The following is a 25,217-nucleotide window of genomic DNA, read 5'->3' as shown; positions in this document are numbered from 1 at the left end:
CATAACAGGGTTGTACCTGTCTGTGTTCTAGATTGTGCAGATGAATAATTATTTTGGGCTGGGAATTGATGCTGAACTGAGTCTGGACTTTCATCACGCACGTGAGGAGTATCCAGACAAGTTTAATAGCAGGAAAGTATTGTTCTTCACTCTAAAGGGTGGCCATGTGACTCAGAGTTAAGGTGAGGGAGGTCTGTGTGCATTGCTATTTTGACTTTGTCATTATTCTCGCAGGTTCCACAATAAAGGTGTGTACGTGAAGGTGGGCCTGCAGAAGTTGAGTCACACACGAAACCTTCATAAAGACATCAGACTGCAAGTGGACAGACAGGATGTGGAACTGCCCAGTATAGAAGGAATAATATTCCTCAACATTCCCAGGTAAACACACGTCAGTCTCACACAATGAAAGTGAAGACAATTCCACACACGGGAGTTTGTTACAGAAGATTAAAGGTGCTGTGTGTGTGTGTGTGTGTGTGTGTAGCTGGGGTTCTGGTGCCGACCTGTGGGGCTCAGACAATGACTCTCGGTTTAGGCGGCCCAGGATAGACGATGGGATGCTGGAGGTTGTGGGAGTTACTGGTGTGGTGCACATGGTGAGTTCTTTCTACACTCTCAGAAAAAAAGGTACAAAAGCTGTCACTGGGGCTGTACCTTTTCAAAAGGTGCACTTTTGTACCCAAAGGCTGCATATTGGTACCTTAGTGGTACATTTTAGCACCTAAACTGGACATATTGGCTCCTGAAATATACATATTAACACTTAAAATGTACAGATATTAGCACCTAAAATGGACATATTAGCTCCTGAAATATACATTTTAACACTTAAAATGTAAAGATATTAGCACCTAAAATGTACATATTAACCCCTAAAATGTACTTATTAGCACCTGAAATGTACATATTTGCACCTAAAATGGACAAAAGTTTACCTTTTGAAAAGGTACAGCCCCAGTGACAGCTTTTGTACCTTTTTTTCTGAGAGTGTAAGGAAATGTTCTCCTTTTAGTACATACACTACTGTTCAAAAGTTTTGGCCCGGCGAGATTTTAAAATACGTCCCTTATGCTCACTTTATTGCTCATTTATTTTATAAATACAGTAAAAACTGAAATATTGTAAAGTATTGTTACATTGAAAAATAACCAATTTCATATATTTTAAAATGTAATTTATTCCTGTGATGGAAAAGCTGAACGTTTAGTAATCAGTCGTTGCTGCTTAACATTTTTGTGGAAACCGTGATACTTTTTTTCAATTTAGCATTTATTTAAAATAGAAATCTTTTTATTAACATTATAAATGTCTTTAACATCACTTTTGACCAATTTAATCAATCCTTGCTGAATAAAATTATACATTTCTTTAAAAGAAAAACCTTACTGACCCCAAACTGCCAAAATGTCTGTTTTATAAAAAAAATGTTTACTGTATATCGTTTATTAAACATAATTTGATATGCTTTCTCTAAATCACAGTATAGATTTGTTTTATGTTCTATTTTAACATTGTTTAATACATTGTTGGTCTTTTTTTTTTCTTCAGGGTCAGGTTCAGAGTGGGCTGCGGTCTGGGATTCGTATCGCTCAGGGGAGCTATATTCGCATCACTGTGACCAAACCCATTCCAGTGCAGGTGGATGGAGAACCCTGGATACAATCACCTGGACAGATCATCATCTCAGCCGCAGGACCAAAGGTACTTCTACATATTTTTTTTAACACAGTCATATTCCCTAAATTGCTTGCCCAACTCCATGAACTCCAGATCTGATGTGTAAAGACGACACAACATTAATGACGTGGAATTCCCAGATGTGAATTTAACAGTCTTTCAATGGTAGAGACTTGATTCATTGAATTAACATTATATTTTTTACACTGCCTGGTCAAAAAAAAGTTGCAGTTTGGATTTAAATAGGCAAATGTTTAAGAGTCTATGATTTGATCATTATTGCAGTGATTAAGTTTCTAGCATATATGTTTGGCAACAGTTCTTCTTCTAACCCTAATTAATGGAGTGTGTAGCTTTTCATTTATTTAACAACCATGTAGGAAAACATATCATGGACATATTCCAAGTTGACAAAGTCAATACTCATCAGGCTCAAACTGAAATAATGGTTGGGAGAGAGCATGAAGAATCCTTTTCACACATGAATTGGCATTGAAAGTCGTTGGGATGTGCTGGAGGAGACTTTACAGAGAGCTCGACTCTTGCACTGTCAATAAAACATCTTACCAAAAATGATCCTCTTGTTAGAAATAAATGTTATTAAGATAATAAGATGTTTTTGCATCAAGAGGTGCATACATTTTTGTATTGACTGCAAGTCAAGCACTAGACTCTTAACCATTTGCCTATTTAAATCCGAGCAGTAACTTTATTTTGACCTTTTATGTTAGATGATTTGACAGCACATATATATATATATATATATATATTAGGGCTGTCAAACGATTAATCGCGATTAATCACATCCAAAATAAAAGTTTGTTTTTACATTATATATGTGGGTGCACTGTGTATAATTATTTTACACACCCATGTATATTTAAGAAAAAAATATTATTTATATAAATATAATTATAAATATATATAATTATAAATATATACTAGCATGTGTGTGTGTATATATATATATATATATATATATATATATAATAATTATACACAGTGCACCCACATATATTATGTAAAAACAAACTTTTATTTTGGATGCGATTAATCGAGATTAATCGTTTGACAGCCCTAATATATATATATATATATATATATAATATATATATATTGAGATTAATCGTTAGGGCTGTCAATATATATCAAGATTAATCGTTTGACAGCCCTAATTAGAAATAAAAGTTTGTTTTTACATAATATATGTGGGTGCACTGTGTATAATTATTTTATATATATAAATACACACACACACACACACACACATATATATATATATATATGATGTTGTTACTGAAGACTCATGAAAGGTCACTAAGTTAGCCTTGATCTCATTAATATTCAATATAAGAGGTAGGTCTTCAAAAAGTATTTGTTTTGCACAATTAATTGAGTGAGTGCAAAAATGTGTGTTCCACAATCCAGAACCGTTAACGAAACCAAAGGCCATTCTGTTCAAGTATTTCATTTTGTCACCATCCGTTAGCCTTTAGTTCTAATCTAACGGCTTTGTTTTCTGTTCTAGGTGTGCATGCTTAGAAAGTCCAAAACCAAGCAGAAGAAACAAACGGGCAGTTTGAAGGAAGTCCGTTCCGACAGTCCAGCTCCCAGTGAGGGTGGGCAGTGACAAACCTCACAAACACTTCATTGACAGCCCTTTACTGTTGCCTTGACAACTTTTCATTGAGTCTTTGTTTCACTTTGGCTGTGTATCAACTTTGACTTTAGCTGAACTAAAATATATGACTCAGATAGACATCTCTAACATCTCTATTCTGTAGTGTTCAAACGCCCCATCAGATGATAGCACTGCAGTCTGTTTCTCAGGACTTTAGCTGCCCTCGGCCTGTTTTTGCCTTAGATTCATGCTGGTGTAGACCATTGTGTCGGTTTTATTTCGACTGCCAATCCGCAATATTTGTCTTAAAGTAGTCCATCACTGAAATGCTATGGCACATGAGTAAGCAACCAGTATTTAATCCCATTGTGCACATCACAAATGCCAAAAACGACCGTTTCGTGAACACCGCCAAGTTAAGACTATCACTTAATACTCACATCTTGCCTTTTTGGTTTATGGTAAAAACTGGCCATTTTTGTCTTTATGATGATTATCATTAATGTCTTACTTGAAGTTTATTTGCAAAAGCAGCCCCTTGTAGCTTTCTACAAGTATCTAAACCAAAACAATGCAGTATATATGTACAAACAACTCTAGTTCTTGTTCATTAAAAGCACATTTGAATGTGTCAGTGTGGAGAGATAATCGTCTTTGTATTCAATTTTCTAGCCTTCTTAGCTGTGAGACAATCATGTCTCGGCAAACAAGCTGGTGTCATCACGGCCGTTTTGTGATTAAAAAGCTTTTCGAACTGGAGCGGTACCGAAAAATACTGTGACTAAAGAGTCGTGGATTTAACAAAGGATGAACGTTTTGTGGACAGACGCACCACTTTTGGTGTTAATAGTAATTTAACGCTGTACGATACTTGATAAAACATTCCGCGCAAGATCACGTAGCAAGTTCTGTATTTATAATTGAACTGGTCATATGAACTTTTAAGCCAAGCGTAGCTTCATCATGTTCTGGTGAAAGCGTTGATTTGTAAGTAAATAAATATGTTACTGTTATCTGACAGAGTAGACAGTCGTGTAAAGTTTAAGCTAGAGGCGAGCGCAGTGCTGTAATATATATATATTTGCTAGTAAGTGGTGTGTATATGTTGTTTCTGTACAGTGACTGGTCAGCCCTGCTCCAGCTGTATGGATTCATGAGGCTGGCCTTAGATTTTGTATGTATGATCAGTTAGACGCTCCACTTCCCATCAGGCATGCATTAAAGCCTCGGCCACCTGAGGGGATTGTCTGACCTCATCTACCTCACCAGCACACATCACTCTGAGTATCAAATTCCGCCAAGCTCTTCCAAAGACTTGCGCCTGCTTTTCTTCCTGCACTTCATCGTGTCTGGGAATATTCGGATGATGACAGATATGAAAAGCTGACCAAGTGCATTTGATTATATATATGAGTACGACCAATGATTTAGGTCTCATTGTCATTTTTCTTCAGATGCAATCTTATCTCGCTGATTCGCCCTCTCTCGTGTCGTTGATTTGCCTGCAGTGTGTACAGTGGTGATTTCTGGATTAGTTGTGCCTCTTGCCATGACAAGCCCTCGGGTTAACGTGCTGTTCTGTGGTGTGGTTTGGCCCGTTTAGTGCCTCATATAAGTGCTTCGAGAACTTACGTGTGCGTTCAACTCCATGCCATTCTGTTTGTTCTGCTGGTTCAGTGACTATGAAGTAGAACCGTGCTGTTCTAGGCCCTTTAGAGCTGATGTGCCTCCTAATAGAGTAAATCTCACGAAAATCAGTCTCATTTTACTCCTAAAATCAAAAGAAAAATATATTAAATTCAGTGCTGTCAAATCGATTAATCGCATCTAACATAAATGTTTTTGTTTACGTGTGTGTCTGCGTATATACATATAAAGTAATGTATATATATGTGTGTATACATATATATTATGCAATCAAAATCTTTGATGTTAGATGTGATTAATCAATTTGACAGCACTAATTATAATTTTTGGACCAACATATTTTTACCCCAAATCTCTCTAACTTTTTTTTTTTTATGTGTAATTCACATAATTCACACTGATTATTGTTGTAAGATTCTCATTAGTGTAGATAGTGCAGTGTATTATTGTTTTTATTTATGATTTTTAAAAACTTGACTAAAACAATGACTAAAATTCTGTGTAAACACTTGACCGTGTGATGAAAATAACATCGAAATATCTTGAAGAATTTATTTTGATTTTGGGTGAAATATGGCCCGGACATGTTCTTGACAGGTTTCGTGAGATTTGCCCAATAACTTATTTTACCTCCTTGCTATGGTTTTAAGTTTTATTCTTACTACTTGTAAAGTGGGTTAGAATTAATGTTCTGAGGTCAATATAGATGTATATTTTTGAAGAGAATATGTTTTTAATTTGGTCTGTAAAGATATTGCACTGATTGTACTGTTTTAAAGATGTTTTTAAGTGTACATTGTGTTAAATGAATATTAAATAACTAAATGTATAGATATATCAATCAGCTGTATAACAGATGGATGTGTCCAATGAGAAAGAAAAAAAGACATAAATTTGGACTTTTTAATACAGTTCTGTTCTGTTTTTATTTTGTATGATATTAGAAGTTCCTATTGTACAAAGTAACAAACTTGGTCATTCAGTTCACCAAATGGACCAAAAATTAATCTTTTCTACAAAAAACATGATTAGCAGGTCAGTACAGTTTATTTACAGCAGTATACAATGGCTAGAATTGTACATAATAATCAGCTTATACCAATCAAATTACTTTACACCTAATGATTTTAAGTTTTCTCAGTACAAATGATTAAAAAAATAGTATAAAGTCGTTTTTTTCTCAAATAAATAGCTTAAATGAGAGTTTCATCTGGAGTGGGAAGTGCACAGAATGAAATGGACATTAGCCCAGGCTAATATTCCCACAAAACATTGTGATGAGAAGAATCAAGGTAAATCCTGTCAATATTCCAGCATTCTGGATTGTGAAAAAAATGATATCGTCCTTCGTGCTCCGCACTTGTTCACTGGCAATCATGTTCATTTCAGGCAACTAGGTGAGAGGAGGAAAGAGGATTTAGGATATTTAGGATATTTGCGCCGCTAAAACAGATTTATGTTCCGTTTAGTGATTGGAAGTGGAGTCAAAGTCATTTTGTTCCCTAAATAAATGAATACTTCTAGGTTTAAAATCATCTAAGCTCACATACAATGAAGTCTCCAGTCATTTGACAAGCCTAATTATAGCTGTTTTATTTTGCATTTTGGAGACATGGCCAATCTGATATGGCACACTTTTATCTTGTTAACACCACCATTATCGGTCACTGAATGTATTATCTGTGGCACACTATGAACAGTGTGTTTCTCCTATGCATCTGTAACCACTTTCAATGCTGCCTCCACAACTCTAGGTGTCAGTATAAGTCCAAGAATGATTTGACAGGATTTGTTTAGATACTGACAAAAATAGTAACATATTGTTGCTTCTTTAGCTGAAAACATCCACCAACATCTATTTGCTTGGTAAAAAATGTTAGCATTATAATACTGTTCAAAAGTTTAAGGGTCGAACAGACTTTTTTTTTCAGAACTACAGTATAAACTGTAAGATTATAAAATATTATTGGCATAGCTGAATTTTTCTCATCATTAGAGTCATTTCCTTCAGAAATCTTTCTAATATGCTGATTTGATGCTCAAGAAACATTTCATATTATTATCAATGTTGAAAACAGTTGTGCTGCTCAGTAATTTTGTTTTAAAGTTACATTTTTCAGGATTATTTTATAAACAGAATTTCAAAGAAACAGCATTTGTTTTACTGTAAAAATGATCGTATATTATATAATATATATTACTTTACTATTAAGTCTTGTTTTTTGACCAAAATTAAGTGAGTTTTGCTTAAAAACTTGTAGCCCTCAAACCATATTCACTTTATAGCCCGTAATCCTGTAATTGTGGACAAATGTGGGCAAAGAGGACTCGGGTATGATCTTAATTTTTATTTATTATAAATGTTATATCACTTTCTTTCGATAAAGTTTTGGCTATCCATTTATGGAGTTTTTTTTTATTTGGGGGGTATTTTTGAATTTATTTACATCAAAAAGTACCATATTTTCTATGTATATTATGCTTATTTTTATGTTTTATTTATTTTTTTTATTTTTTAACTACATTAAAATATCATTCCAATAAGTTCTTAGAGCTAAAACCTAATGATGAAGTGACTTTGCTGTTACCTGTCTTATTTTAGAATGCTCTAAATTACAGTTTTTCCCATTCATTTCTATGGGTGCCCATTTTTGACCCAAATACAAGATTAAGGAGGGTTTTTTTTTCACCCACTTAACATTGTAGAATTGAGTCCAAAAAAAAAAAAGTGTGTTCATGAGGCAAACTTAGGAAAAGTAGCCAAGTCTTGTACCGCTCAGATCAAGGGAAGTATTTTTTAAAATAAATCAAAACTATTTGGCTTTTGTAAGAAAGCGTTGTTTTCCCTTTTTTTTTTCAAGCACAAACTCTTCATTTTGATTTTTTTTCCAGAAAACAAGACTTTTGTCTTTTCTGTGACTTGATTTAATAAAAAAAGTATTTTCTAAAAAAAAAAAAAAAATCATACTGACCTTAAACTTTTGAACGGTAGTGTATGTTTTTTTTTTAATACGCCAATGAAGACAATCCTATAATGTGCTGTATTTACTAACCCACACTGCTCTTACCATATCAGCCAAGGATATGTAAAGGAACATGCCGCCAGCGAAGGCAAAGATGATGTTGGGGGCAAAAGCGTTTCCCAACAAGATGCCCAGGACCAGGCCCACGTAGCAGGACATGGCAGACAGCAGGTTGAAGAACACGGCCTGTGGGATGCTCAACCCCGCGTTCAGCAGGATAATGAAGTCGCCTACAGGGGGAGACAGAGCGCAAATGTGCCTCGCATGTTTTTTCCATAAACATTCAGTGAAGGTCAACGTTCAAAGGGCAGTAGTTGACGACTGAATCAGAGCTCTCTCAACTGAAAAACCGTTGTTGAATCCCTGTATTACTCTTACCCAGCTCGTGAGGGAATTCCTCGCAGACGATAGCGATAGAGGTGCTAAAGCCATTGAGAACAGACACCGTGAACGAGGCGCCGATGGCCAGTCCGTCAATGAAGTTGTGTAGAGCATCGCTCAGGGAAATCATCCATGCCACCGTCTTCACGCTGGACAGCCGTCTTCCTCTGAGCCATCTGCAAGACCCCTGCAAGCACATTCACATCGAAATTAAAACCTAATTCTCTTCTCTAACAACATTACTATACACTCTTGAGCTTGGGTTCATATTTCAAATACTATTTACTTTTAGCCCTAAGGTCTAACTTTTTGTATTGTTACAGGGTCGAGATGACTATTCTAATTACACGGTGCTCGTGATTTAGGGTCAAAGGTCAGAAGACAATCTTGTTTCTGCTGGCAGCTGTGACAGATGAAAGTAAACACAGCTGTGTGTGTCTCCTACGGCTGGACGGTAAGTTGCACTGACCTGTACACTATGTACAACTTAATACACTATGTACTTAGTACACTATGTACTACTTAAATTCAAAACCCTCGAAAAAACCCTTGTGTGTATGTGTTTTACGTTACATACATGATTGAAGGCATTCAAAGAAGTGCACTGGATCCCGCTGAAGGACAACTGTTATCACATGACCCTGGTTTAACCATTGACTACAGTCTGATGTTACACCTAAAGGGATAGTTCACGCAAAAATGAAAATTAGCCCATGATTTACTCACCCTCAAGTCATCCTCAAGACTTTGTATACGACATTCTTCTTTAAGACTAAAGCATGATTTATACTTCTGCGTCAAACCTACGCTGGAACCTCTACGCTATAGACTACGCGTTGGTTTTCATTTACACTTCTGCATCGTTGTCCACGTTGACGCGCAATTACACATGCAGAGGGAGCATGTAATACCCGGGGAGTGGTTCTAGAAGACCAATCACAGCGTGTATGCGTAGAATTGACGCATTGTTACATTTTTTAGAGAGGTGCACGTCTGGGTAGCTACGGCGTGAATCCGACGCAGAACTATAAATTGGGCTTAATATAATGAGAGTTATATATTTATTAAAAAAAAATGTCCTGGCTCTTCCAAGCTTTATGATGACTGTTTCTGTTTTAAAGTCCATAAAAGTGCATCCATCCATTATAAAAGATCTCCACATGGCTGTGGGGGTTTAATAAAGGACTTCTGAAGCAAAGCGGTGAGTTTGTGTAAGAAAAATATTCCTATTTAAAACTTTATAAAGTAAAACAAACTAGCTTCCGGCCAAACGAAACGAACATACGGATTCCACTAGCCTAAACGCAACTTGCATGAGTAATGCGACGCCCTGCTGATATTTACACTACGCCATGACGCACGACGTCATAAGTTGAGCTTTAGCCGCAAGTAGACTGTGTGTGTGGCCATTTATCCAGAAGTAAGAATATTACTTTGTAACATGCTTTTTTCTTACACAAACGCATCACTTCACTTTGGAAGTCCTTTATTAACCCTTCAGAGCCGTGTGGAGCACTTTTATGATGGATGCACTTTTATGGACCTGTATCGATGCATATGCATTTGGCAGACGCTTTTATCCAAAGCGACTTACAGTACATTGCATTCAAGGTACACATTTACATTCATATCAGTTCTTGCTTTCTCTGGGAATCAAACCTACAGGATGACCTTGGCATTGCAAGTGGCAATGCTCTACTGTTTCGAGCTACAGGAAAGCCATCCACTGCCATGATAAAGCCATTTTTTTTTTCATATAACTCCGATTGTCTTAGTCTGAAATAAATTGTCCTATACACCTCGGATGACTTGAGGGTAAGCATTTTTGGGTGAGCTATCCCTTTAATAATGTAATAGCCTGGTATGACAAATAATTAGCATTTATCTTTATTTGATAATTGCAGACATCTTCATGTAGACATAAATAGGCTACCGCTGCAATAATCAAACAGTCTTTTTTGTAAATGAAATGTACAGTTTGCTATATATATACCTATTATTTAGTTGACTCAGTAAGCAACCAACTAGAACACCCTAGTAACCGTAATGTGACGGCACCCTGTTAGCATGTTTTACAAGCGCCACTTGCAAAATAGAAAAATGTCGTTTTCCTATAGTACATTTACTTGGTTTCATGTGCGAATGAATCAGAATTGTCTTGCAGCTCTATTTAGGTCAATCGCATATCTCTTGGAACTGTTTGTGTTTTTTGTGAGATGTGACCAGTTGTATAGTACCTGTTCCACTGGGGGTTCAGTGGTTATGCTGGCTTTGTCACCGCTGGCAAAGTTGAAATCAGAGTCTGCCGCAATGATGCCGCCGTTCTGTTGGACACTCTCTGAGGGGACGAAGTGACTGTGTCCGTGCTGAGGTACCAAAGCAGAAAGGATTAAATTAAATAATTACTTGCATATTAATGAGCCAATATAGTCAACAGGTCAACTTATATATATATATATATAGTATATATGAAGAGTTCAGATGCAAAAGCCTCTAAATGCCATTTGAAATTTTCTTCTTTAATGATGATTTTTATCAAACTTGTATATTTAAGTTCAGTAATTTCACTTAAATGGCAATGATAATTACCTATTAATTGTTATTTAAGTGAAATTACTGAACTTAAATATTCAAGTTTAATAAAAATCATCATTAAAGAAGAAAATTTCAAATGGCATTTAGAGGCTTTTGCATCTGAACTCTTCATATATACAGTATATACCCTGAAGTTGATTCAGCCATACTGACCAGCTTACTGTACCTTTCCTGCTCACTCTCCAACTACTGTATTTGTAAAAAGAATATTATATACTGATTTGAGTAATTATTTAATTATTCTATTACATGAGAACAAATTTGATGTGATATGTGAATATGTGACTGACTAATCAGAAGCAAGTATGCCAGAGAGATTTATTTATTATTTTGAATTATACGAGGAATGAAAAGAGCCAATTGAGTTCTGTGGTGTCCTCATTATACTGAGATGAACCTACCTACCTCATGTCCTGGTTTGAGAAGCATCCTCAGGATTTTTTCAGTGAAGTAAAGCGCATAGAATCCACCAAAGATCCCAACAGCTTGGAGGACGTAACCGTCTGCTTTTGGGTCAAACCCAAAGGCCTGTTCAATCAGGAATCAATCATGGAATCATGAGTCTTTGAAGAAGTTAAGCCAGATATCCAGCTTTCCCCATGTTATTAGTTCAAAGTTAAAACGTAAACCCAAAATAAATATTACAACATGTAATCAGTGCAAAACAAATATTACGTCATGCAACGATGATGCCATCACATATCAAGAAACATCTGCACTCTTCAGGAAAATACAAATGTCTGGAATTGAGTCCAGTTCAAAGAGCATTTTGCATTTTATTATTATGAAATGACTGTAGGCTAAGCATAAATAACCCGCATCATTGTGCTGATAATTAAAGGGGTCATGAACTGGCTTTTTACATTTTTTTATATTATTGTCTGAGGTCAGCTTATGATGTTCACTTGGTTTTTAAATTAAATAAACATCAAAATGAGTAAGTAATAGGCTATTTTCTACCCTAGTTTTGAGCCTAGCTCAAAAACGCTCTGATTTTATGGGCGTCTCGCATTGAAGACGGAGAAGTAAACGCCCACTGCTGTGAGTGGATAACAGTTTTGCATATTATAATGAGTTTCAACTCACTCGTTTATGCAGCGACTGTCTTCTTCCACAACCAGGCACTGCACAATATTTTGTAACGGCATGTTTATTGCTCGGTAGCTTGATCTGGTTTGTCATCACGAGGTAGGCCTGTGTTTTTTAGCTATGCGTGTAATGCACAAATCGGTGGGCGGGGCTAAACCGTCCGTGTTGAAGTAGGCGTTGATCTTCTTCTGCGGGGGTGGTGCTTTATCTTCTTTGACGTCATAGTTCCCCACTATGAAAAACGAGACGTTTGCTGAGGCTGGTGTCAATAAAAGCTTTTATTGGACTAACAAGGACGTTTTCAGTTCTGAAACTTACAGGATATTCTTATAATATGATGACCTCTTAGATGGCACAAGCTCAAGGAAAATTTGATTTCTCCGTTTATCACCCCTTTAAAGATGAGAACTAGTGTTGGTTATTGGGTTTACACTCAAACAATACCACCGATTTGACCTTTAACAACCTCCTAGACCTAGAGGACTGTCCTAAACTGACCTAAATGACATCATGAAAGCTTATAATGTAAATGAAATAAACTGAAAAATGAAAAAGCATTTTACCTCGGGTATAAGTTGGAGAGCAGCATTGGAGAAGAGTGTGCCAACAGCCAGACCAATGAAGTAGGTGAGCACTTTGGGGAAGTAGGGCTTTTTAGTGACAGGAACAAGAGCCAGACCCAGCAGTGAGGCCAGATTAATGATGGTAACAGCCAAGAAGCCATATCCCCATACTATATGCAGAAGGACAGGTGAGAGCTCACAGTTCAACTTATACAGAAAGGTACATCATTTTTCATTCTAGTATCTTAGAAAAGAGAAAGAAAATGCTTTGTGTAAAGAAGGATTTTTGCTGTAAACAAGTTTCTGTAATTGCCATTATTCCCAATTGTGATTTTCATTACTGTAATACAGAGCATTTTTAGTGTATTGCAGTATAAATGTGTGTAAGGCTCCAATAAAATGAAGAGATGAGTATTCCCTCACAAATATAGTATATCTCTCAATGAGTAAAATTGCCTCTGTCTATTATAAACTACACAATGTTATAACTATTTTCAAATAACATAAAAAAAAATCTAAAGTTTTTTATTAATTTAAATTCAACATTTACTAGTATATTATTGAAATCAAAAGTTTATGTTCATATTGAATAGAGAGGACTAACATTAACTAACAATGAAGAGGTTTATTAACTAACATTAACAAAGAATAATAAATACTGTAACAAATGTATTGCTTATATTCTTAGTTAATGCTTAAAATAATATAAATTGTTAGTCATATTTGATCTTTTATCTATGAGACTAGACTACATAAAGAAAATTGTGTTTTCTTTCATTTCTAAGATAAACAGTTGTATGTAATGTATTATTATTGACATTGAATTTTCATTACTGTTATAAGGTGCATTTTTGTATTTTATAAAACAAAAAATTATTGTTATACAGTGCTATTTTTATTTTTTTAACTAAATGTGTTTATTTCATTTTCATATTTGTGAGAATCTTTATTATTCATAAAGAAATATTTGTTACAATGTATGTAAGACAATTAAACACAATTCTCAATGATGATAATACAGTACATTTTAATCTATTATTGTAAAAAAAAAAAACTATTGTCATGCATCAATCTTTTAAAGGCAGTACAAAAATAGAACTTTTAAAAATACTAGTTTAAATAATATATAATTATTTTTTTTAATCAAAGTTAAGTTGTGTTTTGCATAAGGAAAGATTTCTGCTTTGTGACAAGTAATGGCCATGGAATTGCCATTATTCTCAACTCTGATTTTCATACAGAATATTTTTAATGTTTTATAGGAAAACTTATGCAGTGCTTCATTCAAATAGCATGATAAAAAATAGTACTAATACAAATTAAAAATATTTTAAATGATATACTTTCCCCCCAAGATTGTTTTGCATTACATTAATGAGAATTGAGAGGGGAAAAATACTTTAATTGACATGATTATAATTTAAGATAAGTGTACGGCCTTCAACTTTATTTCATGTGGCACATCCATCCCATCATTCTCTGCTTTTAGGATAAGCTGGTTGACATCATATGTAGGTCTGTGATGGCACTGCACCATTCACCCTCTGTCATGTGTGTGTGTGTGTACTGATCCAGGTTCTTCAGCAGATGTAAGAAGACTCACCGTGAAGTTCTGTGGGATCAGTGAGGACAGGAGGTTCTGTTGAACAGGGTGGCAGCACTGCTTGGTTCAGCAGAGCCGGGCAGACAGTGACCAGATGCTCCTCTGTTAGATGGGAGAGGTTCTGAAGCCCATAATGCACCAGAATATCTTCTCCGGACACACACTGATAAACAGGGTCACAAGTCAATGTAATAAGGCCATAAGAACGACGAGTCTAAACAGTGTGAATATCAGAGTTTCACTTGTTTTTCTGTATTCGTGCCCTCAAAAATGTAAGGTATATTCAAATGCCAGAAAATAAAATGTCAAATGTTCTGCGTTTGGTAGGCCTAACTTAAGTTAAAGTGACCATTTTACCTGAGCATGCGGAGGAATGTTCGTATCCAAGGGCTTGTCTTGCACAATTGTCTTCAATAAACTGTTAATGCCATTGAGATCCAGTGAACCGTTTTTTCCGTAAACAGCTACGATATCCTTTATGAAAATCTGCTGCAGAGAGTTGGCTCTTAATCCCGAGATTACAGTTATTAGAAAGGCTAACACATGAGTAAAAGCTTTGGGAATGCCTGCCATGCTTACAGAACACACGTTTCAGTGTGAAGCGACACGAATGAAGTAAAAGCAGCGAGAGTTTTAAATGTCCCCTCTGGAGATTATCCTAGGAGCGGCGCGCGACTCCAGAGGACTAACGTTATCGTATAAGAAAGAAAGTTGCATCTTAAGAATAAAGATAAGAACTATGAAAAGAGTTAATTATTTCTTCCCCAATAGTATCCTCGGTGACATGACTAATACGTCGCGCCTCCATTTGGCACACAGCCCACCGTGATAAATGCCGCTAGTTTCACCCACAAATAAAGAATTTAGCGTAACGTTCCCGACTGTTATTCAAGCAGAAGTGGTTCTGGCTCCATAACAACAACCCAGTGAGCCCTTTACACTTAGGCTAATTCACTTTTGCAAGTTAGTTTACAAGTTAATCGTTTCGAGTTAATACAGAGCTAAATGCATTACAGTGATTAATTTAGTGCTAACAAACATTTTGCATAATTTATTGTTTGTGCTCCGCGGAGCCTCGATGCGCATTTATTGGATTCAATTTTGATGACAATAAATCGAACATTTTAAAATACTTATGGATCCACATGTAACATAGCCTACAGTCAGTGCAAATATATTTACATTATTAATTACAAGAAAAATTGAAGTGGCAAACTCTGCTTATTATTACAGTGATGCTCAGTTACAAATTGTGATGCCTACAAAATGGTGAAGTAAATGTACTATTATTCAATACAAATGGCTTTATATTGTAAATATAATTTGTTGGGGTTTTTTTAGCATCTGGAAACTGCATCTGGAACAATAGGCGTTTTAAATTCGTGAAGAAAAAAATAGTCTTTAATGTCCAACATATGAATATAATGCTGGGATTTGTGTACATGTTGTAATCCTATAAGAATATGATATAGAGTTAGAATATAATTTTAATACAGTAAAATTACTATATTTGTAGAGTTCGACTGTAAAATGTCCCTGTGCAACACTGGCATCTAACGGTGCAACCGAGTACTCCACTGCCGATCATGAGCGTAGAAGAAGAGTTACTACTTCCGGCAGTGAGTTGAACGCTGGGATGGCGCTGCACCATCAAATGGAATTCGCCCTCTGTCATGTTCATTGATCCAGCTTCTTCAGACAAACACATCTCCGTCCTTTTAGCACGAGGTATATACGTATTTATTTGCGTCCATTGATCCGCACTTTGTTTAAAAGTATTTGTGGGCTTGAACTTGTAACTTGTAAACAACTCTACTGCAGCTTCCTCACTGACAGCTGATTAGGTTAACTGTTAGACTTATAGACAGTCAGTGTGGGATGTTCAAACACTGGTCATCTTTTAGGGGCAATGTGAGAAACCAGATAATCATTTTAATGTTCTAGATTTCACACAACCCTATTGAAGTGTCACGGGATGACTCAATAGTCATTCATTATGAATGAGATGTTATGACATGTCAGTGTCTAACTTATGTTTTGTTTTAAAAACTAAGTAACATCATTTTTTAATAATCAAAAACACCCTCTAAAGTTTATTAACATAATTTAATAGATAATTTGTATTGTATATGGGTTTTAAACTGGGGTCCGGGCCTCCATAAGAGTGACAGTTAACAGTTAGTTCAAATACGTAAATTAATCGACTAGATTAAATCAAATCAATAAAAATGTTATTGATCTTTGAAATAGATTATATTAAACTATACTAAAATAAACATACATTTAGATTCATGTAAATAAAAAAATGATTAAAATTGAATTAATAAATAATACGTTTAACAGTACATTGCGATAGTGAGTAGAAGAAAAAATAATAATATTAGAAACTAACACTACACTTAATTTTTCAGTGTATAAATTGGGTGCTTATAAAAGATAGATGCCTTTTACATTTTAGGATGGGATCCCTGACACGGGGATGATCATATTTGGGGGTCTGTGGCATCTAGCCGGCGTTTTGTTAAGTGTGTGTTGTGCTGCTCAATTCATATATATTGGAATGTGTAAAGCCTAAAGCTGACTGACGGATTATGTTGATTAAGTGTATTTTGTTCTCTGCAGAAGAATGTTTTTTTGTCAATGGGTGTGAGTCGGCTTGATGTTCTGTACAGAAGGCTTCTCCTCACCAAACTCTTCATCCAAGGATGGGGGAAGCCAGAGGATCTGAAAAGGTAAGCTAGACACAATAAAACAAATGCATCACATGACAGACAAGATAGTGGGGTGAAATTTTTGATAATTATTCACACAATATTGATGTTAAAATAATAATTAGCAGTGGTATAAACATTCTATTTTGATGTATGTCTTAGCAAAAATAAACATTCATAACAGATGGACATGTAGGAACAAAAATGCACACTTTGTTTGAATAACATTTTGAGCATGTAGTCTTGTGTACTACAGAAAAATATTACATGATCAGTCACATCATGGTAATGAATAGTAGTGTATGAATAGACAATGAAAAAAAAACACACTGAGTGCACCTTAAATGATATTAACTTGTTTAATTTAAATTGCTTTTTGGATATTACAGAATATTTGAATTCCGGAAGATTATTGGCAACAGGGAGAGGTGCAAAGATCTGGTACAGAGGGACTACCCAATATTTATTGACAAAGTAAGAGACATTATTGTTAGTAATAGTAACTATATTATATGCATATACTGTATATTATTATAATGACCTATTCACTGTGTTTTACCGCTGTGCCCAAAGGTTGAAGATCAATCAGATTGCAAAATTCACAACGGTTATTTCATATCACCACTGGAGCACTATGTCCCGGGCATCTTGCCAACCGAGTCCGTCAAAGCCCGGTAGCCAAAACAAATCACCCGCAAACATTGAATGCAAATGTGAAGGATTAATGTGACTTACTGTGTGGCTTGTACTCAAAGTTCTTTCAAATGAAGACATTTTGTTTCAACTTTATCACCAGATTCCAGTTCATTGTACCTAAGAAATGGAAGAGGCACAGACCAGTCTGTATTCACCTGGCTGGAACAGGAGACCACGTGAGTGCAAAAACTGCCATTGTTTGGCTGTGCTTTTATTCAATCTCAGCATTATGAAGTTTTTCTTTGGGATAAACGATATACTAGGGGTGTAACGATACCCTCATGTCACGATTCAATACAACTCAACGATATTATTGACATATGGTGAAAGGTTAACAAAAAGAGTTAAAATGCTAAATGTGATATAATTGAATTGGCTTGGATTTGGTGCTTGTAACCCAAGGACAATGATGACACCAGAATAACAATATTCATTGATTCTGAAGCTGAAATTACTGAGTTATTGTAGATGAATATGCTTGCACACTTTCACTGACTAGATGTATTTAAAATAATGTCAGACACCTTTTACTGGTATTATCAGGACCCATAAATATCCTCCCATTGCATTATTATACATTATAATCAATGTTATATATATATATATATATATATATATATATATATATATATGAAGAGTTCAGATGCAAAAGCCTCTAAATGCCATTTGAAATTTTCTTCTTTAATGATGATTTTTATCAAACTTGTATATTTGAGTTCAGTAATTTCACTTAAATAACAATTAATAGGTAATTATCATTGCCATTTAAGTGAAATCACTGAACTTAAATATACAAGTTTGATAAAAATCATCATTAAAGAAGAACATTTCAAATGGCATTTAGAGGCTTTTGCATCTGAACTCTTCATATATATATAGTAGTTCAATGTATTTACACTAAAACTCTGAATTTTTTCTCACACAGTAATTTTTATTTTGATTGATTGATTCCTTTATTTTCATTGTACTTGCATACAATGAAAATTTTAATACTTCCAACATTCATACACAGTAAAGAGTAGTTAGTTCATATTGCAAGTTGCCCGTTATAATAAAGTGCTTAGTGCTATCCACTTAATTGTGTGACATATAACATGTCAAAAGAGTCTTGTGGTAATGACAGGTGGTAATTTTGGGGGAACATTTTTGTATTGCGATATATTGTGTTATGATATATTGTTACACCCCTACAATATACACTAAACTTTAAAAGTTAGGGGTGTTCATCTTTTTAAAAAAAAAGTATTTTATGTTTATTTAAAATGTTTTAAAACTATTAAATACTATTTAATATTAATATTTATTAGCTAGAATTTTATTTGAATTAGATTTTTATTTTTTATTTTTTTCAGTTTTTCTGGAGAAGGCGAACACTAATGGCCAGGCCGATGGTTAAAGAATCAGGGATGGCATCCCTTCTGTTGGAGAATCCGTATTATATCCTTAAAAATGCTAAACTTGAGAGACATATTAGTTTGCCATGTAGACTCCTATTATCAAAAATGACTATATCTCATCTGACACCTCCTTGACTCTGAGCTGTACATGGATACAGGAAACCTAAAGACCAACTGTGAGTGTTTGATTTCTGGCAGCAGCTGTGGTGGAAGCTATTGATGTCCATGTCTTTTTTGTCCATGTTTACTATTACGATGTATATGATGATGTGCGTTTATTGCAGTCGCTCCAGTCTGAAGAACGTATCAGACCTGTTTGTGATGGGTGGAGCACTGATCCTGGAGTCCGCTGTGCTGTTACACTGGCTGGAGCGAGAGGGTTTCTGGCCTCTGGGCATGACTGGCATTTCTATGGGCGGACATGTAGATTCTGCATTCCTAATTTACATTATCTGACTTTGTTACTTCATGTTGTGTTGTGATGAACCTGTTCCATATCCTATATAACATATCATTTCTTCCTAGATGGCATCATTAGCTGTGACCAACTGGCCCAAACCAATTCCGCTCATTCCTTGTTTATCCTGGACGACTGCTTCAAATGTTTTTACCACAGTAAGATCAAAACTATGTTTTAGCATCATATTGTGGCGTATTAATGTTGCCTACAAGTCATTTTGGATCGGTTGTATTTCTAAGATGCCACAAAAATCTAAACTAAACTTCGGATTTGTCAAGTCAGTTGTCTACTTTTTAGTTTGTATGCAATTTGTGATATTTTAATGATCAATAACTATAAATCCTCCCAGAAAATATTAAGCAGGTTTATGAAATGTAAGGCTCTGTGGCAGTGATGATAAAACGCATAGATAAAAGTTCCTCCTTATATTTGTCAGAAAATGAAAGTATGCATTTTTAAAGTAAGTATTCATATTTTTCTAATATAAGCGTTTTGTCCTTAAAAGTGTCAACTACGCGCAGTGATATGGAACTGTAATGCGGTCAAACCTGCCTGAAACTACTTTAGTCGTGCATTTCCCTGAAAATAATTGCACACCTTTAGAATGTTCTCAACCAATCAGAATCAAGCATTCAACAGCCCTGAAGTATAAATTATTTTAATACATTGATTTTGTGTTTTCAATGATCTGAATTAAGTTTTCTCAAGTAGGGTTTATTTAGCATGTAACGATTTTTTTAAAATGGTTTTAGTTTAACTATAATAATAACCCTGGAATGTAGGGATTTCCCAGGACATAAATACAGTATTAGTCACTTACCTGGTGTCAGTGAATGGATACCATCAGAACATGATTATACAGATGTGTTACTCTCATTCCCATTTACAATGATTCATTCATGAATAACTCTGTTGGGTGTCTTTCTTAACATCAGATTTATTAATTCGATCTTCTGCAGGGTGTTTTAAGTCGAGCCGTGAACTGGAGAGAACTGGAAAAGCAGTATGCAGCTCACACAGTCTACGAGCAAGAAATCATCAGTATGCTGGAGTATTGTGGGGTAAGTATGTTATTCTGCTGTAGTTTAGCTTGTGGACACCACAAAAGATCACAGAGGAAGATATGAGTTGTTCCTTGCATTATGCATCACATGACTGATGTTGAATGTGCAACATTTTTGACTAATCGCTCACTGGCACACCCCTGATTTTCAGACAGACTCTTTCCGGATGGGCCAGGAATTCGTAAAAAATGCCCCAGGCAGCTTCGACAGTCTCTCAGACCTGGATCTCGGCCATGAGCTTCTTGACCTCCACTCGCCAGAGAGGAACCAGCAGATGGGGCAACGCTCCTCGTGTTCTCAGCCCGGGACTGGAGGTCACGCGTCAGACTCAGCCCTGCTGATGGGGCGAAGAGAGAGAGATGGACTAGATCAGATGCTATCCGCTGTGAGCAGCAGCGGGCCTCATTTGGACATGCTACACGCTAAGAACATCACCTACGGGACCAGCCAGCGGCAGTCGCTGCAGCGGGAGTCTTTCTGCTTCATGAAGGGAGTGATGGACGAATGCACACACATTGCCAATTTTTCAGGTATTACATCTGATTTGTTTTGCACATGGTTCGACTTGTGTTCCTGGGTTTGATCCTCTTTCTTTTTTGCATTCTTTGTCTCCAGTGCCTGTGGATCCCAGTCTGATCATTATAGTCCAGGCAAAGGAAGACGCTTATATTCCCCGCACTGGAGTACGCAGCTTAAAGGAGATCTGGCCTGGTTGTGAGGTTCGCTACCTCAATGGAGGTCACATCAGCGCCTACCTTTTCAAACAAAGGCTGTTTCGGTAAGCACAGTCAAATTTTAGAAAGAGTTTAAATAGTTTACTTAAAACCTTTATGACTTTATTGGTAACACTTTACAATAAGGTTCGTTAGTTATCGTTAATTAAAGTATTTGCTAACATGAGCAATACATTTGTTACAGTATTTAATAATCTTTTTACAAATACAACAGCACTTTAGTAAATGTTGAAATGAATATTAACTAAGATTAATAAATGCTGAAGAAGTATTGTTCATGTTAACTAATGAAGCTTATTGTAAAGTGTTCCCTCAATCTGTTCGATCTGCCAAATCCTTAAAGGGGTAGTTCACTTTTAAAAAAACTTTTGCTTTTGCTGATAATTTACTCACCCCCATGTCATTCAAGATGTCCATGTCATTCTTTCTTCAGTCGAAAAGAAATTAAAGTTTTTGATGAAAACATTCCAGGATTTTTCTCCACATAATGGACTTCAATGGAAACCAAACGGTTCAAGGTCCAAAAGACGGTTTCAGTGCAAACTGCAAACTGTTCAAAGGGCTTTAAACGATTCCAGACAATGAATAAGGGTCTTATTAAGCGAAACGATCACTCATTTAAAAAAAAAAAAATAACAAAGTTTAAGTTTTATAAACTCAATGGTCGCCTTGCTCTGTTCTGTGATACGCGTTCGTGACTTTCCTATTCGAACTCGTTCATTTCGTTCGTTGAATGAAATAAATGACACTAAGAAAGATTTGTTCATTTTGATAAACGAGTTCGAACAGAAGAGTCAGGAACGAGTAAGTTTAAAACTTAAACTTAAACTAACTAAAAAAAAAAACTGTTACAATAAAGCAAAATTGTTCAAGCTTCAAAAAATCATGGATTATTTAGTCAGTTAATGAAAAACATTTAGAGTGGTTTTATAAACTACATCAATTCATTGAAAAAGTCCAATTTAAAGGAATGATTCGTTCACAAATCCCAGCTTCTCTTATGAACGTAGTTAGTGTGGAAGTCAAGATTATTAGTGAATAACAACAGGTTTCTCACAAGATTTTTTTTATTATGGTTTCCTCAAAAATATTAAGCAGTACAACAGTTTTCAACATTAATTATAATAACAAATGTAATAAATGCAGCTATGGTGAGCATAAAACATTTGAACACAAACAATAATTCACTGTTTTTTTTTCATTGAATTATTTCTTTAATAGCGTTAATGTTAATTATGTGGTTAAACTGTAGAATATTGCTTATAATCATGTGAATTAACCATATGTCCAATAATTTTCAAAACATGCATTAACTTTTGAATTTTTTGCTTGATTGTTGACTTCCAGGCAAGCTATTTACGACGCCTACGACCGGTTTCTTCACAAGTATTCCAGCTTATAGCCATGGATTTTTTTGGACTCAGCACTGACAAGAATTTTGAAAGTATGTGGAGTGGAGAGGGAGAGCACTGAATGTGATGTGTGATTTGTACAGAAGACTATGTAACTGCGGTTGTAGGGACAGAACTGTGTTACTCTATGTGGTACACCTCAAAACTCACAGTGAACTGAAGCTATCTTACATGTGCTCAATCCATACAAAACCTTGTCTTCCTGACCTTGCTGCTTTTAAAGGGATAGTTCACTTTGAAATTAATTTTTGATATGTTTTAGCTTACCTCAAGGTCATCCAAGATGCAGGTGTCTTCGTTTCCACAGTAGTTTCAATTTTGATATTTTTAGGTCAAACCGTTCTTGTCTGTGAGTCATATAATGCAGGTCTATGGTCACCACCTTAAAGAGCATGCACAGAGAAGTCCAAATTAAACATGATTTAATGACTCGCAAATGTAATACACATTGATGGCCTAAGACATGAAACGAGCGGTTTGTGTGAGAAAACGAACAGTATTTATATCGTTTTTACCTCTTGTAATCACAGTCACGTCCAAGTACTCTGAGGGCGAGGGCGCTTCGGTCTGCGCAAGCGCGCCGGATGTGATTTTTCATGGTGTACGTCACTCATTGTTTACACAGAGATTTCGGAAGTGTTATCCTTGACTGTGAAGATCTAAACATATTTAGATATACAGGAAATCACAAGGGAAGACGATTTCGATATATCAACGTGGCTGTGGTTACAACTAAGAGGTAAAACAATATAAATACTGTTAGTTTTCTCACACAAACCGCACGTTTCGTGTCTTAGGCCATCAATGTATACTTACTGTACATATACGAGTTATTAAATCATGTTTAATTTGGACTTCTCTGTGCATGCTCTTTGAGGTGGTGACCACCATTATATGACTGACAGACAAGAACGGTTTGACCTAAAAATATCAAAATTGAAAATACTGTGGAAACAAAGACACCTACATCTTGGATGACCTTGAGGTAAGCTAAAACATATCAAAAATTAATTTCAAAGTCAACTATCCCTTTAATCATCGTATTATAATCATGACTGAAACCTTATTCACCAACCTAGACAAATATGTGCCTCCGAACTATAATTCACTCATACATCAAGGTGTCTTTAAATCTCTTAATGAAGCAGATTTCTGAAAATATAGCATTTTGAATTGTAAGGGAAATAAATATACTTTTGACAATCTATATTTTTGTTTCACCAACATAGAATATCCTAATTTGCAGAGCCAATGTTTGCCTGTTTTTAGAAAATAATGCATCAAGAAAATGGCCTTGAAATGGGCAGATCATTGTTTTAATCTCAGATAGGAAAAACAATTAACAAATTCAGATGAGTTGTACTTAAACAGATCTTTAGCAATGACTGGGGCTCATTTGAGGATTCAAAATACACTCTTTTTGTGTTAAAAATCAGTGTTTCAAATTTCAAAAATTTCAAACTCTTAAATCCTACAGTAATCACTGCCATTGCTACATTAACAACTAACAATTGTAGTTTCAATAAATTTAAAGGTTTTATATATCACTACTATCACTTGATCTGACCTGCCATGTGTTCACTATTCACTTCATCATGAGCCACTTGTGGAATTTCATTTGTTTCTCCCCTCTATAATAAAAAAGGAAATCCTAAATATTGAAGTGTCATTTTTTTCTCCTTTAAAATGAAACTTATAAACTAACTGCTAAAATAACAGTGAAATATTATAATGACAATATTTGAGTCGGAGACCAAACAAGTACACTAAGATATTGAAGTCAATATTTTGCCTAGTAGTAGAGATTCTCAACACTGGTTAACAAAATAGAGAAATTAAGTTTTGTTTTTTTAAACAACTTTACATTTGCAGAACTACAGGAGATACAACATGAGGACATTTAATGTTTGACAAAGGGAGATAAAATGTGTGAACATGCAGTATATCTTTATAAACAGACTTAATAAAATCTATATTAATACATATTATAAATAAAGTATGAAAAACAATGTTTTATCTATTGTCATACAACCCATAATTAACAACTAGAGAAATAAGAAATGGAAGCTGAATTAAGTAAAAGTTTGATTATCTGAGTGAATTAGATGTATGACAGGGTAAAGCAACATGCATGTACAGTCAAGTTTTTGTGAGTTTTTTTTTTTTTTTTTTAAATACAGATAAAGTTTTGTACGATACAATGTAAAAAGTTGCGGACTTAAATTTTTAAGTACAATCAATTTGGATGTTTTAAGTCATTCCAACTTAAATATTATTAAACTGACTTAAAGGGATAGTTCCCTTTTAAAGGGTAACTAAACACCAAAACAACTTTTTTTAGTTAATGATCTGTAAGAATGGAGATTCATAAATGCTGTTCATTGATTCGAGTACATTTTTTGACAATTGAGTATAAAGTGTTTTGATTTTCAAATATATGGTGTAAAAACGTCTGAGTGCTGCCCTCTTCAGGTTAAACGGAAAGCTCCTGCAGTAGGGGTACTTTCGGACGTAGCGAACTCTCAGACGCACTCTGTCACA

At 35.2% G+C, this 25,217-nt stretch overlaps 3 protein-coding genes across 3 annotated transcripts in view; 2 read left to right on the top strand and 1 right to left on the bottom strand.

Moving 5' to 3' along the window:
• Positions 1 to 5,859, top strand: part of dgkq (diacylglycerol kinase theta) — a 38,325-nt gene extending 32,466 nt beyond the window's left edge. Inside the window, exons 19-23 of the mRNA XM_089135017.1 lie at positions 32 to 133; positions 236 to 381; positions 488 to 599; positions 1,552 to 1,704; positions 3,209 to 5,859. Of these exons, the coding sequence (XP_088991143.1) occupies positions 32 to 133; positions 236 to 381; positions 488 to 599; positions 1,552 to 1,704; positions 3,209 to 3,310 (615 nt within the window). The 3' untranslated portion in view covers positions 3,311 to 5,859. The remainder of the gene's footprint in view (positions 1 to 31; positions 134 to 235; positions 382 to 487; positions 600 to 1,551; positions 1,705 to 3,208) is intronic.
• On the bottom strand, positions 5,422 to 15,080 carry LOC120460703 (metal cation symporter ZIP8). The gene is made up of 8 exons (XM_039648624.2): positions 14,560 to 15,080; positions 14,203 to 14,365; positions 12,600 to 12,769; positions 11,353 to 11,475; positions 10,590 to 10,718; positions 8,350 to 8,539; positions 8,017 to 8,201; positions 5,422 to 6,341 (listed from the first exon to the last, which is right to left on the bottom strand). The coding sequence occupies exons 1-8, from the start codon at positions 14,773 to 14,775 to the stop codon at positions 6,192 to 6,194; spliced, it is 1,326 nt and encodes a 441-aa protein (XP_039504558.1). The 5' UTR covers positions 14,776 to 15,080; the 3' UTR covers positions 5,422 to 6,191.
• A 686-nt stretch (positions 15,081 to 15,766) lies between these two features.
• abhd18 (abhydrolase domain containing 18) lies at positions 15,767 to 23,080 on the top strand. The gene is made up of 13 exons (XM_089135016.1): positions 15,767 to 15,930; positions 16,825 to 16,934; positions 17,303 to 17,387; positions 17,487 to 17,587; positions 17,710 to 17,785; positions 18,962 to 19,048; positions 19,157 to 19,182; positions 19,291 to 19,429; positions 19,532 to 19,621; positions 20,426 to 20,527; positions 20,682 to 21,060; positions 21,146 to 21,308; positions 22,612 to 23,080. The coding sequence occupies exons 2-13, from the start codon at positions 16,843 to 16,845 to the stop codon at positions 22,664 to 22,666; spliced, it is 1,395 nt and encodes a 464-aa protein (XP_088991142.1). The 5' UTR covers positions 15,767 to 15,930; positions 16,825 to 16,842; the 3' UTR covers positions 22,667 to 23,080.
• The last annotated feature ends 2,137 nt before the right edge of the window (positions 23,081 to 25,217 follow it).

The sequence above is a fragment of the Pimephales promelas genome, chromosome 9 (genome assembly GCF_988280905.1).
Source record: "Pimephales promelas chromosome 9, fPimPro1.hap1.1, whole genome shotgun sequence".
Classification (NCBI taxonomy): Eukaryota; Metazoa; Chordata; class Actinopteri; order Cypriniformes; family Leuciscidae; genus Pimephales; species Pimephales promelas.
The sequence above is the reverse complement of the archived record's forward strand: the minus strand, read 5'-3'. Positions and strand labels throughout refer to the sequence as shown.